The sequence below is a fragment of the Mycetomoellerius zeteki genome, unplaced genomic scaffold (assembly GCF_001594055.1).
Source record: "Mycetomoellerius zeteki isolate Tzet28-1 unplaced genomic scaffold, Tzet1.0 scaffold36, whole genome shotgun sequence".
In the NCBI taxonomy this organism is placed as follows: domain Eukaryota; kingdom Metazoa; phylum Arthropoda; class Insecta; order Hymenoptera; family Formicidae; genus Mycetomoellerius; species Mycetomoellerius zeteki.
In genome coordinates, this window is record NW_017257349.1 from 31,438 (window position 1) to 49,696 (window position 18,259).

Consider the following 18,259-nt stretch of genomic DNA (forward strand, 5'->3'; position numbering starts at 1 on the left):
ATATATATACACATATATGTATATATATGAGACTATTAATGATGAAAACTTATTTGTCATTGTAATGTCATGGAGTTTGAAAACAATAAAAATAAAATAAAATTATTCCAAATTGCACTACATTCGTAATTTACTTTGTTTCTTCTATTTCGTTGATGATTAACCAAAAAACTTTCGGGGGTTTGTTTTTCAGATGGATTTGTCCAGTTTCATAATGAAACAACAGTGCGAGTGTTTAAACGAATCGGATTATCACACTTTTCCTCAGTGTTTGAATTCGGACAGTGGGTATCTTCAGAGCGACGAGGACGAGCAGTTGATAATGTCCATCGCATTCTCGCAGCCCGTTAAGATTCACTCACTTAAGGTCAAGGCACCCACGGAAAATGGACCGAAAAATATGAAACTATTTATCAACCAGCCCAGAACGATTGATTTTGAAATGGCAAGCTCCAATACGAGCATTCAAGACCTAACGTAAGCCTTATATTATAAATCAGCAGGATATATTTAAATCGATATAGAATACAAAGAATAAAAAATATCTTCAAAATATTTTCAAAAATTATTGAATATCTTTCTAATCGTAAATCAATTGATCAGTTTAAAATAATTATCAAAATCCTTCTTTTATATAGACAGTACACTCGGAAAAAAGTAACAACTTATAAAGTAATACAAGTTTTATGTATAGAATTAATTATGTAAATATATATGTATATAAGTATATATATATATATATTGAATAAACTAATTTATAGTTATTGCAACGATAAAATAGTTTATATAATTATGTGTATTAATTCAATGTATAAAGCCTTTATAGTTGTTATTCCACTGTTTTTCTCTGAATGTAATTAAAATTTTTTAATTTTTTAGTACATTATTTCTAGTGTAATGTTAGAACAGAATTTTTCTTTAACTTACTTTACTTTTTAAATAAAAAATTAATGTGTGCGATTTCGATGTAGATTGTCATCTAAGGACCTTGAAGAGGGAAATCCGATACCTCTGCGCTATGTCAAATTCCAGAATGTGCAAAATCTTCAAATATTTGTGGCAGACAATCAAAACGGCTCAGAAACAACGAGAATCGATCATCTAGTCGTAATCGGCTCACCAATCTCGACTACGAACATGGGAGAATTCAAGAGAGTGTCTGGCAAGAAGGGAGAGAGCCATTGAATGACTTTTCTGCAACAATTGCTTTCCATTTACACACGAGTGAAACTGAGTCTGAAGTGAGCCGAGTATTTTATACTCAGATTAATGTCATCACTACTTGCTTACTTTAAAAAGTTATCCCATGTCAATACAGATTCGTAACCTCACTCTGAAATAAGTTTACGAGACTCACTAAAGTACACGATCTCGATCTTGTGCAGATTATAGGTAAAAACTCAGTTGAATCTTACTTGTCAGAATGCAAAAGGAACGCGCATTCAACTGAGTTATGACGTCATAAGTGAGAATTATCTGAGAATCGGTGTAAATGGAAAATGACTATTAATATACCGGATATTACATCAGGAATTTCAATTTGCCTACTAACATTCCCCATTGTTTTTTTTTTGGCATGGAAGAAAAGAGGAAAAAAAACAGCTGTAACAAGACTTAAAACAATAAAATCCGATTTGAATACTGTATAATTTTACTTGTAATTTATTATTAAGTTCACAAAAGTAATAATTTATATTAAGTAAAATCTATTATTAATTTATGAAAACATTTACAACTATGTTTAATGTACAAGGGACGAGTCTTCTGCAAAGTATTATACAATTAATTTCACTTTAAAACGTTCGTCTGCAATTACACCTACCTCCTATCTTTCATAATGAAGCGATTCGTGTAATAATCCGTCGTTTGATTAATTAATTTTACACCGTTCCCGCATTTTCCTCCATTTTTATTTGAATTGGAAAAAATTGCAGATTCTATTTACTCATAAAATAGAACAAAATAATCACTGTAAAGAAGACTTTGAGTGATTTCGCTTTTAGAAATATAAACAAATGAAATATCTTCAGATTATAAATTTCTGATTTAACTTGACAAGTAGATCATTTGAATACACACAGTATTTAGCTCTTAGTTACCTTTTTATATTTGTGTATGTCTCTCAACAGTTTGTCTTCTTTCATATAGATTTCCGCTTCTTATATTATAGATTTCCTATCTTCTTTCATATAAATCTCCAAAAGATTACAGTATCACGGTTTATAACAGACGAAATGAACTTTTTACAAAAATTTTTAAGTGTCCTTTATTGAGAGGCTTTGTGAATTCGCCAAATACCTCCGCACCGGCAAGCACGTGTCCATCGTTGATCCCAGGCTCTGATCGCAGCTGTCCTCGTCATGTTCTGTACCTGTGCTTTACCACCGCACCTAAAGATGTAAAAAATATAAAAATATATATAAATAATATTAAAAAATAAAGAATTATGGACTCTCTCGCGTTTTACAAACGCAACAATAAATGATTAGAGCAATGAGAATCGACACGCAGTTGTTCGTGCGTAACTATAAATTTATATTCAAATTGAATTGTACAAACGAACGTTTCGGCTCCGCTTTGAGCCATTTTCAGCATATCGATTCTAATTAGCCCTAATCATTTATTGAAATAATATTAAGATTAGAAACAGAATTGTTTATTTGGATAAATCAACTAAGTACGAAGAAGCACCAATTACAGTCAAAATTTACAGTACAAGTAATTACAGTACAAAAATATTAAGTTTTTTTATAATTTACTGCTGATAATATGTATATTTTTATTTTTTTTTTTGACATTTTATGTTTATATTTAATTTTTATCGTGCTCTTTATTTCTCCTATAATATTCCCATTGTACTTGACTTTCTCATTACAATGATATCTCTCTCTGTATTCACATCTTTGTAACAGACCATCGTTAAGCTTTTCGCTACGTAAGTTTTTAGTAATTTTGATTAATATAGTTTTTATTACAATTAATTAAAGTTCTTTTGAATCATTTATTTTAGTGGAATTTTTTGAACATGGACTGTTTGTATATTCAGTAAAATATAACAGACGACTATTTGAAAATTCAAACAGCGACAATAGTTTAACAATGTTTTGATGATCTAGCGTTTTTACTTTAATTTGAATTTAATTTTCATGAAATTATCTTAAACACATATATTCTACACTGAAGAACACTCAATACCAGAGTTGAAACGTCCTGTATCAAATTTTTTTAATTTACATTTTGGATTACACACGAACAACTGGTGTCGGCTTACATTTCGCAATTCCTTTACATCAACGTATTTAATCGTTTAATTAAGTTTTTTATTTTAAAATTATTAATATTTCAGATTCATTATATTAAAAGACCGAAAGTAATTGGCACAAAGTCATTTCCGAGATAAATTTATTTAATATGTATGTATTAGAGTCTAATATCTGACTTTGACCGTAATTGGCGCTCCTTTGTATTTAGTTAGTATATAAAGCTATCAATATACAGGTGTCCCAACAACTATTAGCACCTGAAATATCTTCGAATCTATAAGATCTACAGGAAAATTTGTATAACCAAAATTGCACGTTATAAAGAGGTCTATCACATGGCAATAATAATTTTTGTCCAGGTGAAGGCACTTCAGAGATTTCAAGGTTAACTTAATTTTTTTTAATGGAATTATATGATTTTTTTACCTGATATGATTCCTCTAATTATTTTGTATATAAAAGTATTAATGTAGAAGTATCGAAAAATCAATAGTTTACGAGATATTTTATACTTTATTTTGACACATATTGACATAAAATGTTAAATAAATAACTCGTAAATTAATAATTTTTTTATAATCGTACGTTAATGCTTTTATGAACAGAATGAGATGAATCAATTGATGTAAAGAAAACACAGTTGCTTATTTAAAAAATTATCCATTTTGCAACCACATTTTTTAAAAGCAACTATCTGTTTTCTTTACACCAATTGATTCATCTTATTCTATTCATAAAAGTATTAAGGTATGATTATCAAAAAATTATTAATTTACCAATTATTTTTAATTAACATTTTATGTCAATATGTGCCAGAATAAGGTATAAAATATTTCGTAAAGTATTATGATTTTTCGATATTTTTACTTTAATACTTTTGTACGCAAAATAACTAGAATTATATACGTAAAAAAAATCATATAATTCCATTTTAAAAAATGAAGTTGACCTTGCAATCTCTGAACGCCTCTATCTCCAGACGAAAATTATTATCGCCATATGATAGATCCCTTTATATCGTGCAATTTGGGTGTACAAATTTTCCTCTAGACCTTATAGATTCGAAAATATTTGAGGTGCTAATAGTTATTGAGACACCCTGTATTATTAAGGATCGTTAATACATATTATATATCTTTTTATATATTTTTTGCTAGTTGATAATCGATATAATTTATGAATTAATAATACCTCGTGCACTGTTTCACCAGAAGCGGCTGTCTTCCTAAATACAAATGTCGTATCGTGTCCACGATCTGTCCACTGTGCATACAACCTTCAACGGGATTCATTTCAGGTGTAAAAACCAACTGTTCGGGTTCCACCCCGTATTCCAGCTGCAATCACAAAATAATAATAATAAATAAATATACAGGCATAATACATATGTATATAAAAAAAAAAAAAAAATTAGCAAACAATTTTGAATATATTTTTACTAGAAATGATTCTAACAATATATTCTCTTTTTGTATGAATAAGCAATTCTCACCTGTAATGGTAGGTTCTGATAAAACAAAATCGGGGAGACTATAGCGGTGATGCTGTTGCCTTGATGCAATTGTGGAATCATGATCTGATTTGGCAGCAGGCAGCATTCATCTGAAAGGAGTCCTTACTTCAAAACTTTCAGCATCGGAAATATAAGAAATACTGTCGATTCCAAATTGAAAAATGTATCTTGTGTGTCTGATAATGTACATAAACAGTTATATGTGATAATAATCGTAACTTTTGTAGAAGAGAACAAGGTAGAAAGATTTAATAGTATCCAACACTTTTATCATTTCTAGTATCCTTTATTTATACAGCAGCTTTTTCTTAAACAAAACTTCAATCCTTTTCTTCGTTTAGATCATATATTTCTCGAATTTTTTAATTAACTATTATAAGTAATTGTCTCCGGCAATTTAATTAACTGGTGAAGTGAAGGTTTCTTGCGAATGTGCTTCATTGGATTGCAATATTATCACCGGTTTCTCCACAATTAATCCAGTCTCTTCGTCCACGTTTGGATCGATCTGAAGGAAGACCTCCGTTTTCTCACTTGTTGGACTCTCCACGTCGGCTATGAAGTAACTTGATTCGCGTTTTGACCTCAATTTATTATCCTTTTTGTCCTTTACATTCTCATCCTCTGTATCTTTTACATCCTTTCTGTGCTCCACGTCCTCGATATCCGTTCCATTCGTTATACTTTTTACGGTTTCCGCACTGTCATTCTCGGTTGTTTCGCTCGGGAAGAAATGCGTTCTAGTTTTCAGCGATCTCTCGACCTTCTCCGCTTCACGGATCAAATCGATGAAGAATAAATCCCTCGGCGACATAGGCGTCTTCGGGGATTTTACCTCGTCCTCCGAGGGCGATACCGTTACCAGCTTCAGATAATCCTGCAGGGGACTCTTCTGAACATAATCACTAGCAACGCTTAAGCGAGTTTTCTCATTTTCTTCGACACACACCACTCCATCAGTATCTTCGATGTTTTCACCTGATATTTGTTTATGTATCACCAAAGGCGGCAAATCTCTCCTGAGATTTTCTCGATCGCTCTTAGATTCCGATTCGTGAGAATCATTCCACTTCTTCGTCCTTAGAAATTCCGAGTCTTCAGATGATATCTGGTGAACACTTCGGGGTCTCCTCTCTTTATCCGAACCATATTTCGAGATCGTATTAATTTCAAGGCTTTGTTTAACTTGGAAACGTCTCCAGAAGATTATTAATCCGCACATGATCACGATCCAGATCAGAAACGCGACTGTCCAGAAGAGAAAAGACCAATATGAAGGCCAATACGCGAATTTGTAACATATGGCCCAAATTAGAGGACAGAGGACGAGCCAGTAGACCACGAACACACTCAAGGTTGACCAAGGAAGCGACAGGTGTTCGTATCTCTTCAGCCTGGATTGTTGGATCGTGTAATTCTTTTCGTGCAGTTTATTTTCCTTCAAGACAAGGGAGTCTTTATGCTTGATCGCAAGCTTGGTAGTCATTATATCTTCATGGATTCGATGGATTTCACTTTTTCCTTTTGTGCGTGCGTTGTATTTTTCTTAGGATGTATTATCCTATTATTATACTTGTATTGAGAGAGAAATGTAATAATTGAACTGTCACACACAAGGTGTATTATTTGCAATTCTTCTGATCCATGTACTTGCTGCTGTATTATTGCACGATTATATTGCAGAACTGTTACACAATGCGAACCGTTTAATACTGTTAATACGATATATCAAAGTTATTCAGGATGTGGTATTTTTATCAGACTTCCTGACCACAAATCGTAATAATCAAATACATGACAAGAATTAAATTTACAATCAGATCTGTCTGCTTTTGGACTGTGAGGCTTATAAATTAATATCGTTTTCAAACAAAATTTTTTAAGTGTTTTAAATAAAATGTAAATAGAAAAAATATTACAGTGAAACAAAATAATTTTTTGTTAACTTGGTTGTTCAATTATCGTAAAAAAAATGTATTGAACATCAATCTTATCTTTTGTAATTAATCTTCATAGAATTAAGTCAGTAAGAGTTTTACATTGCAATAAATAAAAATTATATTATACTCATTGTCAATTAATTCTTATATTTGCTACTAAAAAATTTAACGAAATTAATAAACGTACCAATCAAACCATCGTCCACCTGTTGCTGTGTGTCTCCGTTAGGTTGTACCAATTTTGATAACAAGCAAAATAGTAAGGCTAAAACATCCAGATTGTCCGCGCTGCGAAGAAACACTGGGAGACACGACGGGCGGAGTAATCCCCAGATGCGTATGATGACCAACAGCTCCCGAACGGTATTCAAGGCCTTGTGATCCTTAAGAAGCTCATACTGCAAAGCAAAATAGTAAACTAAAGCTAATATAATTGATATGAAGATAATTTTAATTAATTTTAATAGAAGGCTATAATTATTTTGATATTATATGAAAGCCAATATAAATTTAATAACGGATATTTGGTGCCACAAAAAATTATTTATTCACAAAAATATATTAGAAGAAATAGACATAAAAATCTAGATTTAAGAATGTTTTGTGATTTTCGGAAACAATAGTTAGATTCGCTAAAAGTACCTACCCCACCAGTCTTCATTTGCATCCTCTGCTCAGGTAATCTGGCCAGCAAGTTCAAAGCTAAGTCAGCGACCCATTGAATAAGTTGCTGCAGCGATTGCAACGTACTCGGTTCTACCGTAAACTCTTTCGGATCGAGATGCAGCAACACCTAAAATAAAACATTAAATAAGTAATTTTATTTCATTTAACTATTAAAGTTTTAATTTGTTAAAACATAATTATGTATTTAATTTTTGTCATGTCATATCTTAAAAATTTCTATAATAAATCATTGAATGGAAAAGAAAGTAATAGAAGAGTAAGATGAGAAATCTGATTTATGGAAATTTAGCTGGCCGAGAACTGAGATGCTTGAAGTAGAACTTTGATTTCAAAATACCTTGTCAACATCAGTAATAACGTCAGTTATCACTGCGGCTAAACTTTCCGCTGGCCCTTTGTCGTGAGATATCAAATCCGATGGTCTCAGTAAAGATTTGAAGGCAGTAGCTACCGAATGTATCATCAGTAACGATGACAAATCCGCCGCCTTGTTCTGTCCTGTTATGAGCATTCTAAAAATAACAATTGCAGGCGTTTAATCTTTCTGATTTGTAATTTGAGATAATCTTTTTCATATCACTTCAATTCCTAAAGAGATCTTCAAAGCTCTTCTTAAGTTTAACTCCGAGGTATTCTTTTATTTTTTTAATCAATTTAAAAACTAATTTAGAAGAAAATTTATTCATATCAAAAATATCTTTTCACATATGCAAGTATATAGTTACGCACCTATACAACGACGTCTTGATGGATAAAAATTGGATATAATGATATTGCTGTGTAGATTGTAATTGTCTGTTAAAGGAAACGTCCAATCGCTCACACAATGCTTCAATCATGGATGATCTCAGACATAAAAGTATGTCCAACCAATCCAATCCCGTCACCAAGCAATACTCCAGTAATGTACAGGCATAGCTTAGCGACATCGACGTACCTACAAAATCACATATATTGTTTTGATCGTATTTCACACTCTCCCAGAAATATCTTGTAATTAAGAGAATGAACACTAATGAATTAATTTCAATAAAGAAAATTTAATTGTATACCTGTGGTACCGTCCGGCAACAATTTATAGAGATACATATTGCCCTGAGTGTCGCACGCAAGAAGTACGCATCCCAGCCACGAAAGATCCATATGAGCAATAGACACAGAGTTCTTGAAATATTTGTTGCTAGGCTCATCTGGACGCCAGCTTGTATTCAGGGATGAGAATGCCACTTCCTTCAAACAGTCCAAACGATTTAGGCAGTGCACTGACGAGTCCGCTAATGCTATTATTACATAACTGGGAGGCGGCAAAGTTGTTACTATGGATAGTTTTGTAGTGGCTATCGCCGTGACCGGTGACTGACAACGATACTGCGACTGATATTGCCAAACCTGCATGCCAAGAATAAAGTAAACTCTATATTAAAAATAAATATATTTTTTAAAAATATATAAATAATAATAGATAATAGTATATATCGATATATAATATATTATTTATATCTATTTTTATCAACGTGTATTAACTTTAATCTCAGTTTAATTTACTTTTTATCTTCTTCTAGTTTTAAAAATTAGAAAAAGATAATGAGTAAATTACACAGAGATTAAACTTAATCTATATTGATAAAAATGGATTTTATATGACTATTAAACACTATTTGATCGTTATCATTTATTTAAATACTGTAATCAGACGTGTCTTGTTTCGTTTATTTATATAATATTTGCCACTTAAATACTTTCATACGTCAAAATTTGCTTATGAAAACAAAAATATTGATTAATTGAATACTTACGACTGTCTTGAAAGGTTCTAACGTTTTTGGCTGAAACAATTTGTGAACCGGTTGCGACTTCTCCCGCAATTCCCACACTTCAACAAATCCACCGCTCTCACTGTTTGCCGCGATGACCAGAGAATCGGCATCTTCTCTGACCACAAACTTTAAATGAGTTACGACTGTACCTGCAAATGAGTATATAAAAGATCTATTCTTTTTAATTGAACTTACACAGTTCATCGTTTCTTTTTTTCTATTCTATCCATGAAATAAAAAAGAAAAAGGAACTGTGCAAGAAGTTCAACTAAAAAAAGAATTATATCTATAAAAAAATGAACTGTTTATATTGTAATAAACCATTCAGCCATTAGTCTTACATGAATTGTCCTTGGGTGCCCCATCTTGCAGAAAAAAACTTGGTAAAGCTTGCGAGGTGATGGTGCACTTGTCGTCATTCTTGCGCACCAGTACTCTAAAGCATCTTATGGGTAAGCAGATGCTACCGCTACTAACCGCAACGAGAAAGTGGCCGTCTGGAATTCAAGAAACAAATTATCGCAATATCGTCTACATTTGCAAATCGCTTTATGACGTGAGAAAAAGTACTTTTTCCATAACACAAGTCAACCGCGGTTATCCTGTGTCTCGTGTTGCCTAGACTCTCCGTCGAATAGCAAGTCGGATTTTGAAGATCCTTCGTGATCATGATTGCACCAACCATGCCCGTCGTCGATACCACCAGCACACCTTCGGCGGCTCTTCCGCCGAATTGCCTCACGGAAGGTGCGAACAGTAAGTGATTAAATTTCTCGCTATAATGGATGCTATCTTTCTTTTCTGTTACTAGGCCTGTCTATGGAATTAATAAAAGAAGATATTAGAGGAAAAGACTAAACTATAAAAGTAATATATCTGTTTCAAGTTTTGATTATGTATCCACATATGACTTGAATTTTTTTTTAAACCCTTGGTAAAAAATTTTTCTTAGAATTTTTAGAAGAATTAAAACACTTTTCAGAAATACTGAGAAAGTCTATGGACGGTATTCATAGCGATTCTTATATTCAAGACCGTTTTAAGGGGATGCAGGAGTGACCAAATTATCACATTACAGTTGTATAAAAAATCCTTTTATACGATTAAAATAGACGCAAAATTAGGAGGTAGTGCAGTGGACCTTGTACTAAAATCGAAAAAAAGTTAAAAAATTTTTCAACATTCTTTCGATTTTAGTATAAAATCCACTGCACCACCTCCTAATTTTGCGTCTATTTTAATCGTATAAAAGGATTTTTTATTCCGTTAAGTCAATTTGAAGATTTTTATACGACTATAATGTGATAATTTGGTCACTCCAGCATCCCCTTAAGTACAGTCTTAAGAGGTCACGAACCAATTAGAGGGCCGTATTAGCATTTTAAGATATTACTTAAGGCGATTTTGAAATATGAATAGACTCTGAATACCAGTCTATGTCTCTTCGTAGAATTTTTCATAATTTTCAGAAGTTTTCACATGATTCTATAATTTCCAAAAAAAATACTTTACTTTCTTAGATTTTCACATTTCACCTCAAATTATAAAATGAAATATCTTAGAATATTTCAGAATTCATGTGAAGCAATCTAGAAAAAAATGCTTCCTTGTCATTTTTGAAAAATGTTCCAAATTTTTATTTAAAAAATCTGAGAAATTTTTTAAATAATTATAAAATCATTCAAAAACTTTGAAATTTATAAACAATTCTAAAAAATCATATGAAAAATTCTGAGAAAAATTTTTACTAATTAAAAATATAATAATACAAAACAATAATAGAATAATAATCTTTAATATAATTTTTGTTGTGATAATACTGCTAAAAAAAAACTTTGTTGTCTCTAATCTCATCAATTCGGTCATCTAGATACCTTTTTGCCATTATGAAACCATGCTGCACCTAGTATGTGCTCACCAGGGAAATATGCCGAACCTATTAATACCCATTCATTCAAAATATGATCCTTGAACATCCACAACTGCACATTTCCAGCAGTGTCAGCCATTACCAACTTGTCACCAGGTAGATCCCATTCTAATGCAGTAATGTTGTGTTTATTCGAAAGTACTCTGGATACATACAAGAAACGCTTATTACATTATCTTGATTTGTTGGCTTTTTAAAAACAAATTGACAAAGACAGTTAATAAGAGATTAGATAAGATATGTATTGTAATATTTTTTAAAGAATATTACAAAGATAATAATTTAAAAGATCTAATTAAAGTGCTTACTTATGAGCATGCCATGGCATATTTAAATCCGCTACATAAACATGACAACCCCGTGTCTTGCCACTGCTGTCATCTAACTCTGTCATTGTAGTAAACGCCACTATGTTCCGACTGGATAAGGAACACATCGATTGTCCATTGTATAAACTGAGAAAGCAAATCGTTAATTAATTCAACTATTATACAAAATGTTATATATTAGCTGTGAAATGTTTTATTTATAGATCTATTTTTTATAACTGAACTAGTATACACTTTTAAAACAAAGTGAAACAGATATATTTTGACATTTGATGAAGCTAAGAAAGAAAGTTTTAGTGCAGTCTAATGCAGGAATAAAAACCAGGTCTCATATCTTTAAAAAAAACATACCATTCTTGATTGGAAAAAAATTTAGGAGAACTCCTCCTGTTGACGGTATACAGCAGATCCATGCTTCTTCGTTTTCTTAATTATTCTTGGAGAAATATAATACTATCCTTATAATCCTTTCCGAATTAATGAGAACGCTAAAATGTGTTTTCTTCAATCTTCACGAATATAATATTGCTTGTTTAGGGTTTGATTAGAGCTCTTTTTTTAAAACACATTCTTTGCACAACTCTCATAGATGGTGACAGTAATCCTTTTCCAAAGGAATGAAATTGTAAAATCTCTGTTGTCGATTTTTCTACTGGAAATTGCTACAAATGTAGCATATTTAGTAGATGCACATTGCAAGACACTAGGTGCTTTCCATTCGATGACACAAGTCGACACAAGCGTCGTTCTATCTTTATGATTTACTAAATGTAAAGAAAGATGGAATGATGCTTGGGTCGACTGTATCTCCTAAAAGGAAAGCAGCCACTAACTAATTACATATGGTTTACATTGGCTGTTATTTCGTAGTTTTTTTCTTAGGATCCCATCTCCATCGGGACAGAAGGATACTACGAGAGAATTTCGTAGTACCAAATATTTGTTGCGACACCATTAATTAAAAATTAATTTCGTAAACAACTCGACATTTCGATGTGTGATGAGCCAACTTTCTGCATTGTTTTCACCCGTTTGCACCTTCTACACTATTCAGCGCGAAAATTGGAAATTATTTCTTTATAATTTTATTTGTTTATAGAAATAATAAAATTATTATTAGATCATATTATATTATAACTTAAAAGTAATATATATAATGTATGTTATGATATTATATTGTAATCCATAACATTATATATTATTAGAATAATAAAATTATATAAAAATACAATCAAAAAGTCATATGAATATATCATTTACCGACTGAGAAATTGCGTGAGGTGGCTACGTAGTTCAACGTCCACATTTTTTAAACATAGAGGCCACTGCGACTTTCTTTGAAATAGAGTCCTTAGAAGTAGAGAGTCTTCAACCAATCAGAAAACAGGATTCCGATGAATTTTGCTTCGTATTATCGGAATCCTGTTTTCTGATTGGATGTAGAGTGTCGTACGACGAAAATCGGATGCAGTGTGAATCCAGCATAAGGCCGGAATCAGACTAGGCATTAAAGATTGAGATTGAAGATTGAAAGATTGAAATTTGACCAATCAAAACAATAGGAGCTAAAATTCCTTTGCCCTCATTGGTCAAATTTCAATCTTCAATCTTTGATCTCAATCTTCAATGCGTAGTCTGATTCCAGCCTAATGAGAAAGACAACCTAAGGGTGAAATCACACGGTGCGGAAGAAGATTGCGGAATAGAAAATGCGTCATTGAAGCAACCAATTAGCGCTATTCGGAATAGCGCTGATTGGTTGCTTCAATGGCTGCGTTCAGCAGACTCAACAGTTTTGCAACCGTTTTATGATTGTCTGCTGAGATAGGACCATTCTTCTAGATCTAAAAGTATGATCCAATCAGCGCGAAGGAAACTTCCAACAGTTGTAAAACAAACGTTCTGCTGAACGCAGCCATTGGCTGCGTTCAGCAGACTCAACAGTTTTGCAACCGTTTTATGATTGTCTGCTGAGATAGGACCATTCTTCTAGATCTAAAAGTATGATCCAATCAGCGCGAAGGAAACTTCCAACAGTTGTAAAACAAACGTTCTGCTGAACGCAGCCATTGAAGCAACCAATCAGCGCTATTCCGAATAGCGCTAATTGGTTGCTTCAATGACGCATTTTCTATTCCGCAATCTTCTTCCGCACCGTGTGATTTCACCCTAAGAGTCCTAAAGGTATATTCACATGCATGCGTCAAGCAGCGAGAGCAGCAACCAATCAACGAGGCGATTTTTACAGTGGCGTAAAAAATATTTTTTTACACCACTACCCGTCTCGTCCAGCTGATTGGTTGCTGCTTCCATTGCTTGACGTTGATGCTTGCATGTGAATGCACCTTAAGACGATGAAATAATTTTTCCTTTCGTATCTCGTCGTTCTGCACATAATCGGGGCTGATTCGAAAATAATCTCAATAAAATATAGACAAGGCACGAAAATCTCTATCGAAGGTACAATTTTCATTTTGTATCTTTGCTGATCCTATTGTCACAAATGTTAGGCAACATCGTCAAAAATAGTCTCTTACTGCGTGGTAAGAGTGTACTGCTTAGAAGGTAATTAAACGTCAAATTAAAGTCTTCAATTAAAATTGAAGTCTTTGATCAAATTAAAATTTTTAATTAAATTAAAGTCGTTTTGTCTTTATTGTTGAAATATATGACTTTTCAAGTTTAATGTATGAAAAGCGACTGTGCAACTTCTTAAAGGAGTTTTAAATTCAAAATTTATATATTTACAAAATTAAATAGTGTATAATTCATAATTGATTATGAAATTCAAGGAAATTGAAGCTAAGGTTTGAAATCAAGGTTTATGAATCTTAATTGAATAAAACGAAGTTAATGTACACTTGAATATTTTATGTTGGCTCTTATAAGCATTATACTTTGTTGATTTATTTTCATTAGAGCTTAATTTCCGTTATTTGTGGAAATTTGTTGTTAAACAATTTAATAATATAGTGATTTATAAGAAGATTCACTTGCAGATACAATGTGCGGCAAATATCGTACAATAGTAAAAGTAGATGGGACGAGGTAACTTCTAGGAATCAAAGCACAGCATTGGAAAATGAGGATGACTTGGATAAGCCTATAAAATATTCTACATCAAAAGCTTCTACTATGAGAATTGATGAATATCGGGATCCACATGGAGATAGTGTACCATGGTATCAGGGACTTGCCATAGCAGGAAGCTTTGCTGTCTTCCTAATTTATTTCTGTATCTTAAGGGAGGAGAACGATATTGATGATATGATATATTCTGACTTGAACGAAACGTTAAGCAGAGCGAAGAGGGAAGAAGAACTTAAGAAAAAAAAATAGAGCATCTATTTATTTGAAATAGTACTTCTTGGTTTGTTTTGCAAAATTCTTTGTTAGGTAATTGTTTTTATTGTATAATGTACATATGCTTTCCATAAGAATTATTTAGCAGACGTTTGATTCAATGTACAGTAATATATCTAAATACATTCTGTACAGAATAGCAAAAAAAGAAATGTATTAAGAAAATGTCTTTTAGTGTGTAAATAAAAAATATTAATACATTTAATGTAATGTTTCTTCATAACGGATACAATAAATGGCCCCATATAACATTATTCAATATTGTACACCACTCGATGGATGGATAGTAAATAATTGTGTCTGGAATACACTTTTTCCATGTGAGCCTCCAAGGAGCCACAACCATCGTCATCGATAATACTGTCACTTCTTTCGTACAGGAAGGATGTAATCTGATGTCAGCAATACCTGCAAAAATTATTTGCAATTAATACTTTCTATCTAGTAACAATAAGTTATTACAAGGAAAAATCAAAAAGTGAGAATTAAGGAAAATTGAGCCAAGGATTCATATGTCGTTTCGAAGGCAGTAAAGTTTTCACAGATGGAATCAAAAGACTTGTTACAAAGGCAGGCTGTTACAAAATGTGCTGCAAAGCTAGACAATTATATTAAAAAATGATATATTTTGTTAATGTGCATTACACGTAAGGGACAAATAAATTCACTACTTTCTGCGATTTCCCTTTATTTACAGTCTTTCCTCGAGATGCTCGAGAATATATGTTGTGCTACTTACTACAAGTGCAGTAAGACCGCAGCAACCACCTCCAAAAGGTGTAAACAGGCATAACTTGCAGATAGAACTTCAGTCTGGTCAGAAAACCGCCAAATGCAATGGACACTAATCTGAGCTGCAACCAAAAGCTATACATATAATGCCGCAATTATATCTCGGAAGAATTTAAAAAGATTAAAGTCGGATATTCTTACTAGAGTAAATACAGTGTAGTACACCCACGTTGTAGGCATTAGGAACAGAAGAATGGTGAATGACAGCGTCCCGACGAACAGCTGGTCCGTCTGATACAGACAAGAGTCCACTCTTTCGCGCAGGGGATTCTTCTTCTTTCCAAGGAAAAGTCTAAAGAGAGCCGTGATTCCTCTCAGCTGAATATTAAAGAGCCTGTGATGAAATATAGCTTTTTTGAATTATTTTAAATATAGAAAATCAATAATTTTATCACATTAGAAAACGTGAAAAGACATACCTTGCTGCATAAACGTAAATGCAGTACGTGTGGAAACTGACTAGAGCTAGAAGGTCTGCGACGATGGATATTTGAAACGTGATGCCGAAACTTCCAAACAAAAGCAGTATTTCGAACGCGAGATTCAAAAGTGGCTTCGAGAATATTAGAAATGTCCACCAGAGCTGAATATGATACAAGAAGAACTTGCCCATAGTATTGTTTAAGGCATGATTAAGCTTTAGGCCAGCTGGTACACCCATCAACCAATTAATTAGCTCCTTTAAACTCTCCACGACTTTCTATTGAATAGAAATTCCAATTAAAACAGTAGAAACAGATAGAACCAAAAATGTATCTCAAATATATAATATTCAATTTTATATAATAAACAATTGAGCCTTTTATTTTCTTTGTTTCAAATTAATTTTAATTTTGAGATCAAATCTGTTGAATAATATCATTTAAATTCAAAATATATTTAATCAAATTTGTACTAGAAAGAAGTAAATGTAAAAGATTGTTTTGTTATTGTACACAATAAGTATATCCAAACTTGCCTCTGCATTGTTTAGAAGGAGCTGTGACGGCTGATCTTCGATATAATATCTCAGTAATCGCAATACGAAGATTCCTAGTGCCATATCTATTACAATTGCTAGAGCATAGTTTCCTGTTTTCAGTTTAAAGCCTCTATTCCTTATAACTGTTGCTAACATCCACTTGACATTCTCAAGCCAGTCATGAATATGCAAGCCAAGGGAAGAGTACTTCAAAATCGGCAATAATCTGTTCGTTACCTTGGATAGTAACAAGACAAGGTGCAAATAAAATGACATGTGATAAATCAGCAGACTCTCCCAGATACGAACAAATCTAGACTTGACATCCAATTCGTCCTTCTTGCTCTGTACAAGCTTAGCAAGCTCGTGAAAGTGATCGCCCGACGTTGTCTTGCTCTCAAACAATTCTGTTTCCTGCAGAGCCCGCTGATTATACAAAACGATCGTCGTGCGCATTGCTGACAGATCAACTTTCTTATTGTTAAGAGTGATATTCAACAGACAATAATCTTTGTCCCGTCCATCCTCTGAAGGCTTTGTCACAATGTGTACCCAGTTTGCATGTTTACGTTCCAAAAATTCTTCAATAGCCTCGTTCTCATTGGAATGATATCCAATAACGTCTAACGCAGACTTAGTTGATTCTACTGGACCCATCTTACGCAAACTGATGATGTAGAACTTTTTTAAGCCACTACAGGTATCATGTATTACTTTACCAAGTACATAGCCGGATTTTTCGGTGCACAGCATTTGTGGAATGAATATTAACAAATTGCTTGTCATTTTTACAGCCAAAGATTACCCAGTCAGGCAAGTCTGTCGAAAATAAATTTTATCAAATAATCGCTACAAATTCTATTATTTTTAACCCTTAGTACACACCTTAGTTTTTGGCATCCTTAATACACATGTTCGGTCACTTGTGTCCTGGATTAATTTTCATCACTTTTACAAGTATATATAAATTATTAAATGATTTTAACATATATTTTGACATCTTTAGAAAGTATTTGTACAGTTATATATTCATAAGAATTGTAGATAAATTGTTATAATTAAATATAGTTAACGAAATGAGAAAAATACACTGTTTCATACAAAAATATAAAACTCTGAAACAAAAATGTTTAAAGGAAAAATATGGTTTCACTATCTTAAAATTCACATTCCAAACTATAAAAAAAAATATTTCAAGTGCCGGCTGTCCAAAAAGTTTAGTCATTGAGTAACCTGAAAATGACGTTTTTTTAATATGCCTGAATGGCTATAAATTGAAGATATATTGCATTTACATTTTAAACAATGCATTTTATTATTGCTATTGTATTAAAAAAACTTGTAATTTATTAAGAAAATGTTCTTTATAATATTACAAACAACATAATATATAATATTGACAGCATTTAACACTAAGATACCAAAAATCACGTTTATTAAGGGCTAATATGTTGTTCTAGGCTTAAATTCTTTTTTTAATAATTCGCAAAACATTCCCGCAATACAACCTAGAATTAGTTGAAAACAAAGAAAAAAGTAAAAACTTTTTAGTTACAAAAAATGTACACACTCTGTATATTGACTGCGTTCCACTTAACGCTCGCGAGCATCGTTTGTCCTTGTTTAACATTTGATAAACGACAAGAATGAAATTATTTCACGAG

At 32.4% G+C, this 18,259-nt stretch overlaps 5 protein-coding genes across 6 annotated transcripts in view; 2 read left to right on the forward strand and 3 right to left on the reverse strand.

Annotated features, from left to right (window-relative positions):
* Window positions 1–1,623, forward strand: part of Txl (Thioredoxin-like) — a 9,318-nt gene extending 7,695 nt beyond the window's left edge. Inside the window, exons 3-5 of one of the 2 annotated variants that reach the window (XM_018453001.1) lie at window positions 194–477; window positions 972–1,203; window positions 1,508–1,623. In XM_018453001.1, coding sequence (XP_018308503.1) covers window positions 194–477; window positions 972–1,185 — 498 coding nt within the window. In that variant the 3' untranslated portion in view covers window positions 1,186–1,203; window positions 1,508–1,623. Of the gene's footprint in view, window positions 1–193; window positions 478–971 lie in introns of both variants that reach the window. The other variant, XM_018453000.1, reaches the window with a different exon arrangement.
* An 85-nt stretch (window positions 1,624–1,708) lies between these two features.
* Window positions 1,709–12,497, reverse strand: MED16 (mediator complex subunit 16). Its single transcript, XM_018453005.1, has 15 exons — window positions 12,331–12,497; window positions 11,831–12,141; window positions 11,459–11,605; window positions 11,095–11,293; window positions 9,791–10,037; window positions 9,562–9,717; window positions 9,200–9,369; window positions 8,456–8,792; window positions 8,133–8,340; window positions 7,741–7,915; window positions 7,363–7,509; window positions 6,904–7,114; window positions 4,756–4,865; window positions 4,455–4,600; window positions 1,709–2,390 (listed from the first exon to the last, which is right to left on the reverse strand). The coding sequence occupies exons 2-15, from the start codon at window positions 11,890–11,892 to the stop codon at window positions 2,267–2,269; spliced, it is 2,439 nt and encodes an 812-aa protein (XP_018308507.1). The 5' UTR covers window positions 11,893–12,141; window positions 12,331–12,497; the 3' UTR covers window positions 1,709–2,266.
* On the reverse strand, window positions 5,114–6,440 carry LOC108725783 (uncharacterized). The gene has a single exon (XM_018453006.1). The coding sequence runs from the start codon at window positions 6,260–6,262 to the stop codon at window positions 5,174–5,176; it is 1,089 nt and encodes a 362-aa protein (XP_018308508.1). The 5' UTR covers window positions 6,263–6,440; the 3' UTR covers window positions 5,114–5,173.
* Window positions 12,498–13,820: 1,323 nt separating the features above from the next.
* Window positions 13,821–14,985, forward strand: LOC108725748 (protein CCSMST1). The gene is made up of 2 exons (XM_018452948.1): window positions 13,821–14,044; window positions 14,479–14,985. The coding sequence occupies exons 1-2, from the start codon at window positions 13,983–13,985 to the stop codon at window positions 14,816–14,818; spliced, it is 402 nt and encodes a 133-aa protein (XP_018308450.1). The 5' UTR covers window positions 13,821–13,982; the 3' UTR covers window positions 14,819–14,985.
* A 14-nt stretch (window positions 14,986–14,999) lies between these two features.
* On the reverse strand, window positions 15,000–18,200 carry PIG-Q (phosphatidylinositol glycan anchor biosynthesis class Q). Its single transcript, XM_018452950.1, has 7 exons — window positions 18,166–18,200; window positions 17,481–17,543; window positions 16,593–17,414; window positions 16,054–16,334; window positions 15,776–15,968; window positions 15,582–15,696; window positions 15,000–15,250 (listed from the first exon to the last, which is right to left on the reverse strand). The coding sequence occupies exons 3-7, from the start codon at window positions 17,379–17,381 to the stop codon at window positions 15,060–15,062; spliced, it is 1,569 nt and encodes a 522-aa protein (XP_018308452.1). The 5' UTR covers window positions 17,382–17,414; window positions 17,481–17,543; window positions 18,166–18,200; the 3' UTR covers window positions 15,000–15,059.
* Between the last annotated feature and the right edge of the window lie 59 nt (window positions 18,201–18,259).

Bases quoted from the DNA above. Each gene is read 5' to 3' on its own strand.
- LOC108725783 (XM_018453006.1), bottom strand. From the start codon at position 6,262: ATGACTACCAAGCTTGCGATCAAGCATAAAGACTCCCTTGTCTTGAAG.
- MED16 (XM_018453005.1), bottom strand. From the start codon at position 11,892: ATGGATCTGCTGTATACCGTCAACAGGAGGAGTTCTCCTAAATTTTTT. The intron at 7,115-7,362 runs GTAGGTACTTTT...TTTGCTTTGCAG, and splicing joins TGCAAATGAAGACTGGTGGG to TATGAGCTTCTTAAGGATCA. The intron at 4,866-6,903 runs GTACGTTTATTA...GACTCCTTTCAG, and splicing joins GGTGGACGATGGTTTGATTG to ATGAATGCTGCCTGCTGCCA.
- LOC108725748 (XM_018452948.1), top strand. From the start codon at position 13,983: ATGTTAGGCAACATCGTCAAAAATAGTCTCTTACTGCGTGGTAAGAGT. The intron at 14,045-14,478 runs GTAATTAAACGT...ATTCACTTGCAG, and splicing joins AAGAGTGTACTGCTTAGAAG to ATACAATGTGCGGCAAATAT.
- PIG-Q (XM_018452950.1), bottom strand. From the start codon at position 17,381: ATGACAAGCAATTTGTTAATATTCATTCCACAAATGCTGTGCACCGAA. The intron at 15,697-15,775 runs GTAAGAATATCC...TTTTGGTTGCAG, and splicing joins ACTACACTGTATTTACTCTA to CTCAGATTAGTGTCCATTGC. The intron at 15,251-15,581 runs GTAAGTAGCACA...TAATTTTTGCAG, and splicing joins GCGGTCTTACTGCACTTGTA to GTATTGCTGACATCAGATTA.